This window comes from Rhinatrema bivittatum, chromosome 8, assembly GCF_901001135.1.
Source record: "Rhinatrema bivittatum chromosome 8, aRhiBiv1.1, whole genome shotgun sequence".
NCBI lineage: Eukaryota > Metazoa > Chordata > Amphibia > Gymnophiona > Rhinatrematidae > Rhinatrema > Rhinatrema bivittatum.
The window spans coordinates 135,712,259-135,726,623 of NC_042622.1; the positions used below are offsets into that span (position 1 = coordinate 135,712,259).

General features: G+C 40.6%; 1 protein-coding gene across 3 annotated transcripts in view; it reads left to right on the forward strand.

Annotated features, from left to right (window-relative positions):
- Positions 1–14,365, forward strand: part of ABCA2 (ATP binding cassette subfamily A member 2) — a 382,666-nt gene that overhangs the window by 291,184 nt on the left and 77,117 nt on the right. For all 3 annotated transcript variants that reach the window (XM_029612786.1, XM_029612783.1, XM_029612787.1), the window contains 4 exons: positions 1,327–1,432; positions 2,809–2,920; positions 6,635–6,695; positions 6,972–7,146. In XM_029612786.1, the coding sequence (XP_029468646.1) occupies positions 1,327–1,432; positions 2,809–2,920; positions 6,635–6,695; positions 6,972–7,146 (454 nt within the window). The remainder of the gene's footprint in view (positions 1–1,326; positions 1,433–2,808; positions 2,921–6,634; positions 6,696–6,971; positions 7,147–14,365) is intronic.

Sequence of the window (14,365 nt, forward strand, 5' to 3'; positions counted from 1 at the left end):
GATCGCTGCTGGTTTCGCACCCAATAGCGCCACCATAGGAGGTGTAGCTATTGGGAGCGAAATAGCCAGCGAAAAGGCACTTACCTTTTCGCTGTGCACGCCGTCATCGCGGAGTCGGCCCCGGCGACGCCCCAACTCCTCTTCAGGGGGGCCGACTCCGCCCCCATTTTGGTATCGCATACGAAAAGGGACATTTCGCGTGCGAAACATCCCTTACCGCGTGCGATACGTTTGGAAAATAAGGCCCTGAGTTTGCAATCCACCCATCCATTGTAATGGGGCTTTTATGCATTCCACATGTTCTTGACTGGTGGAGCAGAAAGACAAGAAAGGAGAAATTAAGACTTAGCTGATAATTTCCTTTCCTTTACTTTGCTACACGAGTCAAGAAGCCCACACTAGGTTGTGCAAATTTGGCTACCTCTATGAGAGTGAGATCTGATTGACTAAATGTTATAAAAGAGGGAAATGGTTTGAGATTTTTTTCATTTCTCCAAGGATTTTTAAGACTAGATTTCTTAGTTAAAATGCTTTTAATTGTGTAAGTTGATAATTTATCTCAAAGAAAGTATACGTAGTTATTACATTCTTTTTTTTGTTGTTGATTAGGTCAACATTTTAGATTTCAGTTGTTACATTTTTGTGATTGCTAGTTGCTATAGTTTGAATTTAGGTTTGACAGTAGTATGCTGACTATATCTCGTTCCATGCATGACATACATACAAAAAAAACCTCTGCCTCCAACTACTGGATGAAGGGACTAAACCCTCATGTTTTTGACTGGTGTAGAAGTAAAGGATAGGAAATTATCAGGTAAGTCTTAATTTCTTCATATGGACTTTGGGTTTTTATATTATATTATTTTGGTTTTATTTGTATTTCTATTGTATTATCATAGTGATTTGTTAATGTATTATTTATTGATTTAATGTACATCATTTTGATTTTATAGAAAATCTGGTATATTAAATAGAGATTACCATTACCCAGTTTTGTCACATAATGACCAGAGAGATCCCAGATCAGAGGTGGGCCACATCTGGCTTGTAGGCATTGTCCTTCTGGCCCATGGAATGTGAAAGTGATCTTGTTGTAAATTAAGTTTTACAGCATGGTCATGCAATTTTAGCTGACCCATATAGACTCTCTCTTTCCAAGCACCATTTCAAAATATAAGGTCATGAGTCTGGGTGAGCTTCATATTATTATTTCTGGGGTATGGGATGGCACAACACGTAAATTAAGATGTGGCAATATAAGCTATTTTTCAAGTTCTGTTAAATGTTGAATGCCCCATGGAGACCCTCTTTTTATATCCTTACTAGGTATGGGGCTCTGACATTTGGGAATGTCCAGAAATCCATCCCAGAATCCTTTGGTGTTAAGGCTCCTCCTGTGGTGCGGAAAATTGCTGTCAGGAGGACAGCCCAGGTAAAGAAGATGGACCTCATTTCTGTTAGTGGTAGCCGAGAGCAGATACAATTGATGGTCTATGTTGTGCTTCATTTTGCATCCCTAATATTAATAGAGTTACACAGCTAAGTGATTAAGGAAAAGAAAAGTAAAAATCACTGTCAGCCTCTCCAGTATGTGTCCCTAGAGTGTGTTATTTTAGTGAAGGAGTATTCACTCTAGTCTTTCACATCTCTCACCCAGGTCTGATTTTTCACGGTAATTAAAAATGCAAAAATTAATCCAGTTAGGCCAAATGTATCTAAATACATACAGTTAATTCTCATTATAGATCTCCCGAAAACCAGACTAGTTTGTGGTTCTTGGAGACTAGAAATGAATTATCCCTGCTCAAATGATGCTCCTTTCTGACAGAAACCCAGTTTTGTCAATCTTTGATCTCAGTGGTTTTATTTGTCATGGATTTCAGTTTTAAAATAGCAGTTTTAAGATTTAATGCTCTGTACATGGGTTGTTTACAGCCAGCTAGAGATGTGTAAGGCACAGTGTTGCAAAAGGGTCAGAAATAACATTGAGATGCTTGGTTAAATGTTTAGTTTGGCTACCCAAACTCTTCATATATCCACATGTTTGAAGGAAATTTTTTTGTATTTATTTTTGGGGATTAAAATTGAGTTATATCCCAAGAAAAAAACTTGTAGCTGTCCTACTGTATTATCCAGAAGGGACTTTTACCATTCTGTGCCTCTGGAAAATCTATTTGAAGGGTAATTTTCAAAGGGAATTCTGTGGGGAAAGTAGTGTTTTACCCACAAAAATGATCCTTTAGAAAACTGCACAACCAATGTGCATGTAAAATTGCATGCATGTACACTGTATGCATGTAAATTTATGTGCACAGGTATTCCAGGGGGTGGATTTAAAAAAAAAAAAAAGCACGTAAATTCTCCCAGCAAAATTACATGCACCCAATATCATGAATAATTGTGAACGTATACCTTTGCAGGGATAATTTTCAAAGCAGACTTAGGTTCATAATTCTACTTTGAAAATTGTAAGTTATGCTCATATTTGCCTACTAAATTATGTGCAATGTTACAAAATTATCCCTTCATTAAGTAAGGCCCTTTGAGGCAAATACCCTTTCCATGGTGTATTCTGAAGGCTTTGTGTTATATTTTGGCTTGTTGCTATGTAGTTCTCAGTTTGTATTTATTGTATCATAAAGTTATTGTTATGATTGATTTTACTGTAACTTATGCTTTTGGTTTTATTTTGTACATTTTGATTAGTTGTATAATTTTTTTTTTATGATGTACTGTTAGGCGATTAATCACATTTAAATAGATAAATAACAGCAAAGCTGATGTCCATTATACTTTGTACACTCTCAGGTCTTCTACAATAACAAAGGTTACCACAGCATGCCCACCTATCTCAATGCCTTGAATAATGCTATCCTAAGAGCCAACCTGCCCACAAGTAGAGGGAACCGTGCTGCATACGGTGAGATCTTTGGGTTGTGGGAAAGGAAACATATGAGATTGGGGAAGGGGAGTGATACTTGATTAAAAAAGAGGTTTTTGACATGCTAGATCTAAAATACAATGTCCTGTAGCTACAGGTCAGACCTCTAGAAAGTTGCAGGTGTCTCTCTGAATCTGGGGGCATTCTGTGAGCGATGGCTGGCAGCTGCACCCAACTCTTGCTACCAATATAATTGTTAAAAATTAGTAAGGTTGTGACTAATCACTATGGAAACTTTTGGTGTTTCGAGTTTAAAGCAATTAAAAACATCCCTGAAGCAGGGTGACAGTGAAACATTGGTAATGGCCGTTTTTTGGTCGGTCTGATCTTCTGGGACTCTTTAATATTAAATCAAGATAAGATCATTTGTTCATGTTTGAGTTATAGCACAAATCACAGAGAGTTATTGCATTACTGAACGTCAGAGAGGTTTTTTCTTTGATGATAAAAACATTGAGCAAATTTGCAAGTGATATATCTTATATGCTCAACTCTTGAGATATTTTCCTCCCTCTGTTCCATAAATTAATATAAGCAATCTTTATTTATAGTAATTTATGTATGCTCCACTTTTCCAGATTTTTTTTTATGATCTATAAGCTGATCAACCAAACCATTTTAACCCATAGAAAAAAGGAGGAGGGAAACAGAGTGCAAGGTCCTCCACTGCATGACATACAGCCCTAATGCAACTACATTAAGCAGGCTCTCTTGCTGGAAGCCAAGAAAAGTTACAATTTTTCCAAGCTCAGGATTTAAGCAGTTGATGCCAAGAACGGATAGACTTGGCACAGACCAATAGAAATGCACCCCACTGGATCCAATCACCTTTCCTGATGCACTTTTGTGCAGCCATTGAAATTAGGTATGAAAATGATGTCTTAATCAGCCAGCACAGTGCCAAAATGGTGCCATGGCAGATTAATTTGTCAATTAATGCAATGGGGTTGATGTGCCTGAAGCACAAAGCAGCAGAAGATGGAAAAAGATATTCACAAAGCTTTATGTAACTTTATCTCTGTGTACAGCATGAGGCAAGTTGTTTAAAATTCACTTTTAAATTCTAGTTTTTATTAGGGTATTTCTCATAATTACTCTTGTTGATGCAAAGACCATGGATACTTTTTTACCCATGGATTGTGTACCAGTTCTCAAATCAGACATATGTTCCGTTGGAAAACTGTCCCAGGAAGAAGAACCCACATACATTTGTTCTTCTGTTTTCTACGGATAACTTTTCTGGCCAAAACCCGTGGGAGATGACTTTGGCACACTTGTTTTGAAAGGGTAGGGAATAGAGAAGCAATAAGCACCACTTTGCCATCACATGTAAATTCATGTAGATGAGCCTATTAGCCATTACCCTGGGATACAAAAAATGACTGCGCACCCAACTTGTGCTGTTTAACGTGGAAAATTTAACACGAACCACGGGGCTGGCATTAAATCATCCCTGCTTAAAGGGGTCAACAAAAAAAAAAAACAAACCATGCTTTCCGTGGTTCCTTCTACAAAGTATCATTGCAATTCTAAGTAGGGGGAACCACAAAAAGCTGTATGAAGACCAAAAAAAGGCTTGACCAGGAAAAAAAATTTTCAGGGCACCCAATGTACATGCACAACAGGCATGGTCCAGGCCATGTATATTGTACCAGTAGTGGGAGAAAACGGAAGCTCGTATTGAGCGTCTGTTTTCCTAACCCGCACTTACAGCCACCTCTCCCAGGCACCCATTGCTGAGGAGACATTAGGGATGCACAGTTTCCCCTAGTACCTCCTTTTTAACATGGCAACTCAATTCTCTATTACATCATGCGCCTGGGAGAGGTGGATGGGCGCAGGTTAAGAAAATGTAGCGCCCATTTTCAGCATTCCTATATCGCATCGTCCCCAAAATACATCCTGTACCTGAATGTAAGTCGCCTTCAGCTACCAATGAAAAGGCATGAGCTAAATCTAAATTAGTTACAATTATTTTGCATATTGGGGGGTCAGGAGCCATGAGTACATTTTTAAGTATTTTGGGGGTGTGAGAGGGAACCATTGGTCCCCAACTGCACTTTTAAGCATTTTGGAGAGTGGAAGGGGGGGGGGGCCACTGGACCACAGCTACATTTTTAGCATTTTCCAGGGTTGGGAGGGTGGGGCTGACTTGGGCTAGAATTATTTTAACACATTGGGAGTGGGGGGAAGGTGGAAGGACTGCTGCTGGGCCGTTAGCTTATTCTTTTTTTGTTATCCAGCTAACTTTTGGATCGCTATATTTCTGACCAGAGTTAGCTGGATAAAATTAAGCTGCACCCCTGAAACACCTCAGTGCCATCTTTTAAGAGGATACATCTTTAACCAGGAAATGACTTCCCTGGGGGTGTGGTTAGCATTTCCACCCTAACCCTAGCTTGAAAGCAGCTAGGTAGAGAGTGCATCAAGCTAGGGCGAGAGTACAATGTACAAATCTCATCTTTGTGTACCTTACCTCACTCCAAATCACATCAATCTTTACTGATGTGTAGTGTGCTGTTTGTACCTCGGACTGTGCAGGTAAAACTGCCCCCCAAAACCTAGGCCACCACTAAAACCTCACCTCGAGTTACTAGTTGACCCTCCTACAGTGGTATAAATAGTTGCCTAATATGTCTACCACTACAGAGGCTCTCGCTTTCTCTCTATCTTATTTCTAGCAACATAACATGCGTTATACCCCTCATTTTCATAAACTCCTCCCCTTTTACTAAATTTTGAAAATTTGCATACGCATCTTGCAATGCGAAAAATAATGCATGCATTATGGCATTATCGTGGGCGTTGCCCTAACGCAATTTAAAAAATGACCCTGTTAGCCGGATATACCCAATATTTGGCTAAGTTAATTGCATAACTGAACCCCTCCCCAGAACAGCCTGTTTATATCCAGCTAAATTATAGCTAGATAACTACGGTACTTATCCAGCTATAATTTAGCCAGATGAAAGTGCCAAATTCGCCATTTACATGGATAACTTTTCAGTTATCCGTCTAAATGGCTTCTGAATAGATATTCAGAAGCCATTTAGACGGATTGTACCCTGCAATCTTCATTTTCAACTATACACACATTATTTTCCATGAAAAAAGTATCCGCACAAAACGCAGGCCCAGCTGCCTGTGGGGAGGTTGTACCTGCAGCAAATCTCAAAGCGAAAGCACATGAACACTTTCACTTTGAGAATCATTGTAAAGCCAAGGGGTAAAATAAACTCCCCAGTGGGGAGAGTTCTATAGTGTTTATGATTTCTCTTTTATTGTTTATTATGTAGTCATGCAGTTAGTCTTATGAATTTGTGTATGTGCAATTGCGAACAGCAATGAAGAAATACATTCTTGGAAAAGGCAGTTTATAAGTGTGATTGCTAGATAAATAAATACATTTTCCTTCTAAATCCTGTCTTTGGGTATGATCCTGTCAATAGCATCCCAATGTTGCTATGTTTGCCCCTTTCCTGTCTGCTCTCCCCTTTTCCCTCTACATTTGCAAATAATGGTAAGATGGGATTTGACAGAACAGATATGTGTACCACAGGAGAACGTTTTTTTTGTTGTAATTGGCAGATTTGTAATGATCTTGAGTTTTCCTTTTGCACTCATTACTCATAGAGTGATCTTGCGGCATATTCTGTATTAGGTCTGAGGCTCCTGTCTTGTAATCTGTTTTAGGGATCACAGTCACCAATCATCCGATGAACAAGACCAGTGCCAGCCTGTCACTCGATTACCTGTACGTGCCAGTTCTAAGTCCTGATGCTAACACTTAGTATCCAGTCCGAAGCAGTATTGGAAGCAGCTTCTGGGAGAGCTATACCCTACATGTAGAAGAAAAGATGCATATTTCTAGAAACTGTGCATGGATGGACTCTGTTGCATGGGTTGGGGGAGTAAGGGAAAAGTCTTTGCACAAAACAATAAGCAGAAATTACAAAGCAGCCGATTTGTCTCCGGTACCGATGAGATCTTCTCACCCAGATCTCTTCCCCTTTCTTTGTCTTTCCACCAGGTTGCAGGGCACTGATGTAGTGATAGCCATTTTCATCATCGTGGCAATGTCCTTTGTCCCAGCAAGCTTTGTAGTTTTCCTGGTAGCTGAGAAGTCCACCAAAGCCAAGCACCTGCAATTCGTTAGCAGCTGTAACCCGGTGATCTATTGGCTGGCCAATTACATTTGGGATATGGTAAAATCTATTGTTAAAATTTGTTTAAGTTGTTAATTTATGAGGGTAGATAGGCCAGATTGATCAGAACCTGTGAATGTATGTAGGTGTCTTTGCACGTATGTGTGTGTGTGTGTGTGTGTGTGTGTGTGTGTATTTGAGGACTGGGATTTTATACAATTCTTCAGAACATATTTAAGACCTAGACAATAGATTTGCAAACTTGAAAACATTTTATTGTGCTTAATGAATTTAAATATTGTGCCATATTTAGGATTTATGCAGAATTTTGTGCCATATTAACTACAAAGAGATCAGTGTACAAACAAATCTCCTAAAAGCTTGCAAAGTGATTTTCTTGCAATGTTTGTGAAATGGTCCAGGTCTTGCCAGGCGTATGGTGAGCATTAGATAAGAACTTGTGCAAAAAAAACCCCCAAAGGTACCGCTGAAAGGTACATAAATAGGGCAGTCGGACTTTTATCCATTCTTTCAATGAAGCCCTTAATGTCTAAAAAAGGACAAGTCTTTGTGTGCAATGAGTTGCGAACCACATATGTGCATCCTCTGATTTCCAATGTATAGGTCACACAGGGCTGGATGTATGAAGCATTTTCCCCATAGACAAAGTGGGTACCTTTTTCAAAGAGACTTCTATGGGTAAACTAGTGTGTAACTTGCAGAAATGGCTCTTTAGAAAATTGTATGACTGATATTCCTGTAAAATTACAAGTACATACATTGTCCATGAGTACTTTTACATGCATGGGGGTGCAGTCTAGGCAGGGTTGGGACATACGCACATTCTTTTTTATTTTAAAATTTTGGGCCCAATATTAAGTGAGCCAGCGAGCAGACAAGTTATTCAGCTGTCCCAGATATTCAGTGGGATAAATGTCCTGCTGAATATCCCTGATTAAAGTTATCTGGCTAATTGTAGCTGAATAACTTTAAACCTAACCAGCCAGATTTTGAATATGTCCAGTTAGATCTAAAGTTATCTGGCTGGACAGTTCCACTGATAACTTACGCTTCCAGTGCAGCTGCAAAGAGCTACGGCAGAAGCACCTGAGATCACATCAGATTGCAATCCTGGTCCTGCAAATGATGGCACGATTGAGGAATTGAGTGGGTGGGGGGGCCTGTGGGGAAGAGGAGGGTAGGTAGTGGGGGGGGGATTGGGGGCTGAAGGAGCTCTTATTTATTTTATTTTTTCCCGGGGAGGGAGGGAAACAGGGGATGGGGAGCCTAGCACCAAAATTTACAGCTAATTTCTCTTTAGAGGGGTTTGGGTGGGCTCGGCGAGAAGGGTTGTAAAAGATTTATGGTGGGATGAGGTGGGAATTGGTCCAAGAGACCCACTGTTATAGGATTTTTGTTAACTGTTAGAGCACCATTTAACTAGATATCTTTTGAAGATATCTGGTGTGAAGAGTCCAGTCTCTCTTCGGGTTGTTATACAGGTGACGTTAGTTCCAAAACACCATCTGCATTTCCTCAGGTAGTTCTCTATTATAAGATACATAAACAAAACACACTCTGTATTTCCTTGGGCAGTTCTCCACTGCAGGATACTTAAAAACAGTATGTATGTCCTTGAGTAGTTAGTCACTGCAGGATTCTTAGATGGACATAGTTTGCATAAGACAACTAATAGTTCCTTTAACTGATTGAGAAACAGCTGCATATCATTCTAGGCACAGTTTAACTCCACTTTTCTTTGGCTGAATGTAGGTTAGCAGCATAGTATTCTCAGCACAAGTCAAATCACAGTTTTTTTTAGTTGACTTGTTTGATCAAGGGCAGTATCCAGCTGAGTCTGCCCTGGTTCACCACTTACCTGTGGCTGAGTTTTAATTTCTTTCCTCTCTCCTGAGTTTTATCCAAACTTCCTTGAATGCAGGTATCGGTAATTATCACATAGCAGGGAAAGAAACTCTGTAGTGCAGTGTTTGTTGTAGTTTGCACGGACTTTGTTGTAGATCGGAGCACAGCCATTCACCTTCATTGCGCCTCAGAGTTTCGGCGGGCCCTCCAACTAGCGCACATGTTAGACTCCCTGGTCTAACACAGACTTCATCTTCTGTCTGTTAAGGCTGAAGTTTTAGGTTGCAGGACTTCCAGCCCCTCTGGTTCAGGCTCTATAGGGAGATACTCCATCTCCTCATCCTTCTCTTCCCTCTTATCGGCACTGACTCCTTATTCACTGCTCCAGCTATGCTGCTGAATATCCTCATGTTTATCACCACTTAGCTGGATAAGTTATATCCATGGGCCCACTCTCTGGCAGGTCTATCTTATCCAGTTAACTTAACCAGATAAGTCCAAATATCAGCAGTTAGCCAGAATAAGTAGTGCCGCCCTGATTCACCCACTGTCTGCCCAATAGATAGATATCCTGCTAACTAGCCAGGTAAGTGGTGATAAGTAGTCCCTACTATAGGGCTGGACCATGTGCTCATTCACCCTCAGTTTCAGCATTTCATCCACCTGCATTACTACTTCAGTCCTCTATGCCTCCAGAAGCCTGTAGAGTCTTTGCTGCACCATTTCTCCTGGTCTAGTTATTATTCTATGGGTAAGAATTTTAGTTCTTCTGGACTATGTGGAGAATACATCTTGAGCCTTGGCTAGCATCTCTTCTTCTTGTCTTTCTTGTTTCCTATACAAGTCTGAAACCTGTGTGCCCAAATCCCCAGTGTCCTCTCTATATTCCAACATATTAAGCCTTCTCTCTCTAGCCATGGCTTTAACATATTGATATGAAAAGTTTGCAGTTTGCCTCTACCTATATTTATTCGATGAGCAAATGGTTCCAGATGTTCCTATACGTCTACTGGTCCCTTCCAAATGGCTAGCATTCTGTTAGGTGATGAAGGAATTAACACTGATACGATCGTGATCGGGTCTGATGATCGTAGTAAATCTATTGTTTTTTCTGTGCTTTTTGAACATTATCCCTTGTCAGTTTGAAAATCATATCCCTTCCATCATTTAACCTTTTCAAATAAGACAAAATGTCCATAACCTCAGATGTCCCGTTCTTCCAGCATTCTTTTATCATGTCTAATAGAAACCCCCTTGGCTGTCTACCAAAAAGGAGCACAGTCAGGGAAAATCCTGTGCTTGGGGCACCTCCTTCACAGCGAACAATAAGGGCGATAATCCCATTCTTTAGCATCTGTCCCTAAGCATTTTTGTAACATGGCTTTTAGGGTTTGGTTGAATCTCTCAACTAAGCCATCGATTTGTGGATGGTAAGCAGAGGTACTTATGTTTTACCACAAACAATTGGCAAAGTTGCTGTAACAAATGAGACATAAAATTGCTGCCTCTGTCTGTCACAACTTCCTGAGGACAGAAAATGTTAATTCCTTTGCGATTAACCTGGCAGGATTTCTCAAAGGCACTACCCAAGGAAATCTAATGGCATAGATTGCAATCCTGGTGCATGAGCTTCTTGCACTTGACTCTTTTCCATGGCTAACACCATGCTGCACATATACAATCTGCCATGAACTCTACAATCCTCGCAAAGGGGATTGCTTGATGTACCAATTTCGTCATGTATAACTGGCAGAGACACAAGAGAGCCTTCTCAATGGCTACTCCCACTTTGTGGAATCTGTTACCACAGGAACTACGTCTGTCAACTTGTACTAAAGGTTTCAAGATATTGCTCTAGATTCATTTATTCAGGCTGGTCTATTTTTGTCTGAACAGGGAATCCTTACTGGTACTGATTTGTTGTGTTTATTTGTTTGTTAGGTTTTACAATTATATATGTAGAACTGTGAGCTACCTAGAGCTTTTTGCATTGGCTGCATATAAATATAAATAAATGACCAAAATATATTGATGTCCCTTTGAATTATTATTTGGGGAACCCATTATATCTACCATCACTTGTGTAAGAGGTTTTTCAATCACAGAGAGCAGTATTAAAAGATCCTTAGCAAGCATCCTTGGTGACACTCCTTGGCATTCAGGACACGAGAGACAATATTCCTTTATATCATGATATATCTGTGGCCACTGGAGCTGTAGTTTCACACTGGCTAGGGTACTATGGACCTCAAATGGCCTGATAAGGAGTGAGTGTGAGCAAGGGTTAAAATATCCCATCAGAACTTCCCTTGTTAAGGGTCCATTTCCTCTACTCCCCTCTCCACCCTGTATAATAATTCACGTATCTCAAAGTAAGGGCAACATTTCCTTTCTCCTTTATTTACTAATTCAACTTTATTTATTTTATTTAGAAACTTTTATATACCGGTATTAGTGGGGACATCATACCTTAACCCTTCATGCCTTTCTTGTTTAACCCGGAAATCTGGAAACCTTTGAAGTACTTTTGCTAGTGTATTCTTACTTCCACTGGGAAATAGGTCATTTAATCCAAGCCAGGGACATTCTCTTTTGTCTGTCTTTCTCTGTGCCCTAGGCTTCCTAGCTTCCCCTGGAGGTTGTACTGCTTCTGGCCCCTCAAAGGGGAAAATTTTCCCCAGAGTGGGGAAAGTCAGCTCATCCTTTCTGCTGAGATCTGATGCTCACTAATACCTCCTGACTTGGTAATAAGAAGGGCATTACCTGCCAGGCTCACCCAAGAATCACAGAAAACAGGAGGCCTCTAACTGTCACCATCTGTAGCTGACCCTCCCATGCTCCAGCTTGAATGTTCACCTCTTGGGTCACCTACTCCTTAAGGTCCCCATGAATACATTGTACAGGTACTCTCAGTTTTTTCCCCATATTTTCCCTCTAGGATGGGTCCCTTCTTATTCTTTGGGCAATCCTCTCAGAAATGAGACTGTGATTGGCCCTCGTGTCAAGGAGAGCTGATGTTTTAACATCTCCCACACCCATCTCTCATAAGAATTAGGAGGAAATACTCTCTGACTTCTTCCTCTATGCCCAAAAGCACACTCCATTTGGGAGCAATCTCTCTGCAAATATCCTACTTGCCTGCTGGAATAGCACTTCTTTTGAGACTGGTCTCTAACAAGAGCTTCCCCTCGGTCCACTCGTAGATTTGCCTCAATAACTAATCATCTTGGGGGGGGGGGCACACTTCCCAGGGTCCAAAAGGGTCTTTCTCTGGTTCTCTTCTTTTACCTCCGTGGCTTGCCCCCATCTCTGGCTTTTCTCAGGATCCTTTTCTTGACATTTGTGATATCCGGTCTCTTATACCCATGTAAAGGAGACTGACCTCCTGATTGTGCTCTATCAAATTCGCTGCCTTACTTAGTTTTAGCTCCTTGTTTTATAACCCATTTCGGATGTCCTCGGGTAGCCCATATATACAGTATATACATTGTTCCAAGACAATCATGTCTATGACATCTGCAAGAGTTTTTTCTTCAGAGCATAACTGATAGTATGCAAGATCTTTCATTTGTTGCGCCACTGCCAGGGGGCAGTCCTAAGGTAATTCTCTGAACTTAGATATTTCTCGGGTGTTAAACCTAAGTTGTCCTGAATAGTTTCCTTTAAGGCCTGGTAATCAATAGCACTATCAGCATCCAAAGCTATATAGGCCACCTGGGCCTCCCCCATTAGTTAAGGTTCTAATCTTATTGCCCACTCTGACCATGGCCAGCCTGCTGCTACTGTCACACACGCAAACGTTTACAAGACAGGCATCCAGGTCATCTCCTGGGCCCATCTTTGTTAAAGTCAGTCCTTTCTCTAAGCAGCTGCCACCCTCCTGGCCTTCCGTTTCTGAGTCCCCGGTACCATTGTCCGGCAATGATGGTGAAAGAGCTGTTGTATGGAGACCAATAATTCCTCCAATAACTTAATTAAAGACATCTGTTGTTATGACTGCTGTTTCAGCCTGTCCTCTGTTAATTGCTGGGTTGCTTCCTGTTGCTTTTGGCACTGGTCCACTGTCCACTTAAGGATGCCTTCTGTAACCATGGTCACTCTTCCTGTATAAACAAAAAGAAAACAAACAAACCCACTTGACAGTACAAACTGACTCCAGACTAAATTTACATATCCTGTTTTGTAATTTAGTCTAGAGTCAGTTTGCACTGTCAAGGTACCCTCCAGTATCTGTTACCACAGGTTCTAAATACTTTGCCTCAGTCATTCTTATAGTAAAACCTTGCTGAAAGAACTGTGTGGTCCTTGCCAAGACTCCCTCAAGTGAGGTCCAGTTATCCTAGCATTGCCACCGATTGTGAGTCCAGTCTCTCTTCAGGCTGTTATAAAGGTGACATTAGTTCCAAAACACCATCTGCATTTCCTCAGTTCTCCACTGTAAAATAATTAAACAAAACACTGTATGTACTTCCTTGGGCAGTTCTCCACTGCAGGATACTTAGATGGTCATAGTTTGCACAAGCCAACTCACAGTGCCTTTAACTAATTGAGAAACGGCACCATATTATTCTAGCTAAATACAGGTCAACCACACAGTATTTTCACCACAAGTCAAATTACAGTTCTTTTAGCTGACTTGTTTGATCTAGGGCAGTACCCAGCTAGATCTACCCTAGCTCAGCTCCCATCTATGGCTGAGTTTTCTCTCCTGAGTTTTCCTAATCTTCCTTGGATGCTGGTATGAGTAATTATCACATAGCAGGAGTTTTTCTTTTTAAGAATTTATGGGTTCTACACACTGAAGGAGACCTGGAGTGATGTAGGGCATGATAGGAGCTATGTTTTTAGGAATATTTTAGAAATTCTATGTAGAGAATGATAGTTTTAAGTTTTAAGTTAAACTTTACGTTAATTTTACAATTTACGATGTTTTACTGATTTTATCTGTTGTAAACCGTTTCGATAGATTTCTGAGCGACGGTCTATAAAAAATGTTAAATAAATAAATAAACTCAACCACAACCACCCCAAGTCAGTACTGCAAAGTTTGTTATAGTTTGAAATTTAGAGCTGACCTTAGGGCCGATGTCATATCATGTGCTCAGGCTAGCATACAGGTTAGCTCATGACAGGGCGTGAATTTTGAACATACAAGGCTAACACCCAATGCAAAAAGGGGATTAGTGCGTCCAAACAAGCTCATAGCTAATGATGCTCATCACATGTATATGCCATATAGATGAGGCTACTAGCTATTGCCCCTTATGCAAAAAATAACCATGCACCTAACGTGCACGTTTTTACACGCAAGAATTAACACCAGCCCCGGAGCTGGCATTAAGCCTTGATGCGCATCAAGGGCTCAAAAAAAGGCAGAAATTACTGCTTTTCTGTGATTCCTCCCAATATTAAG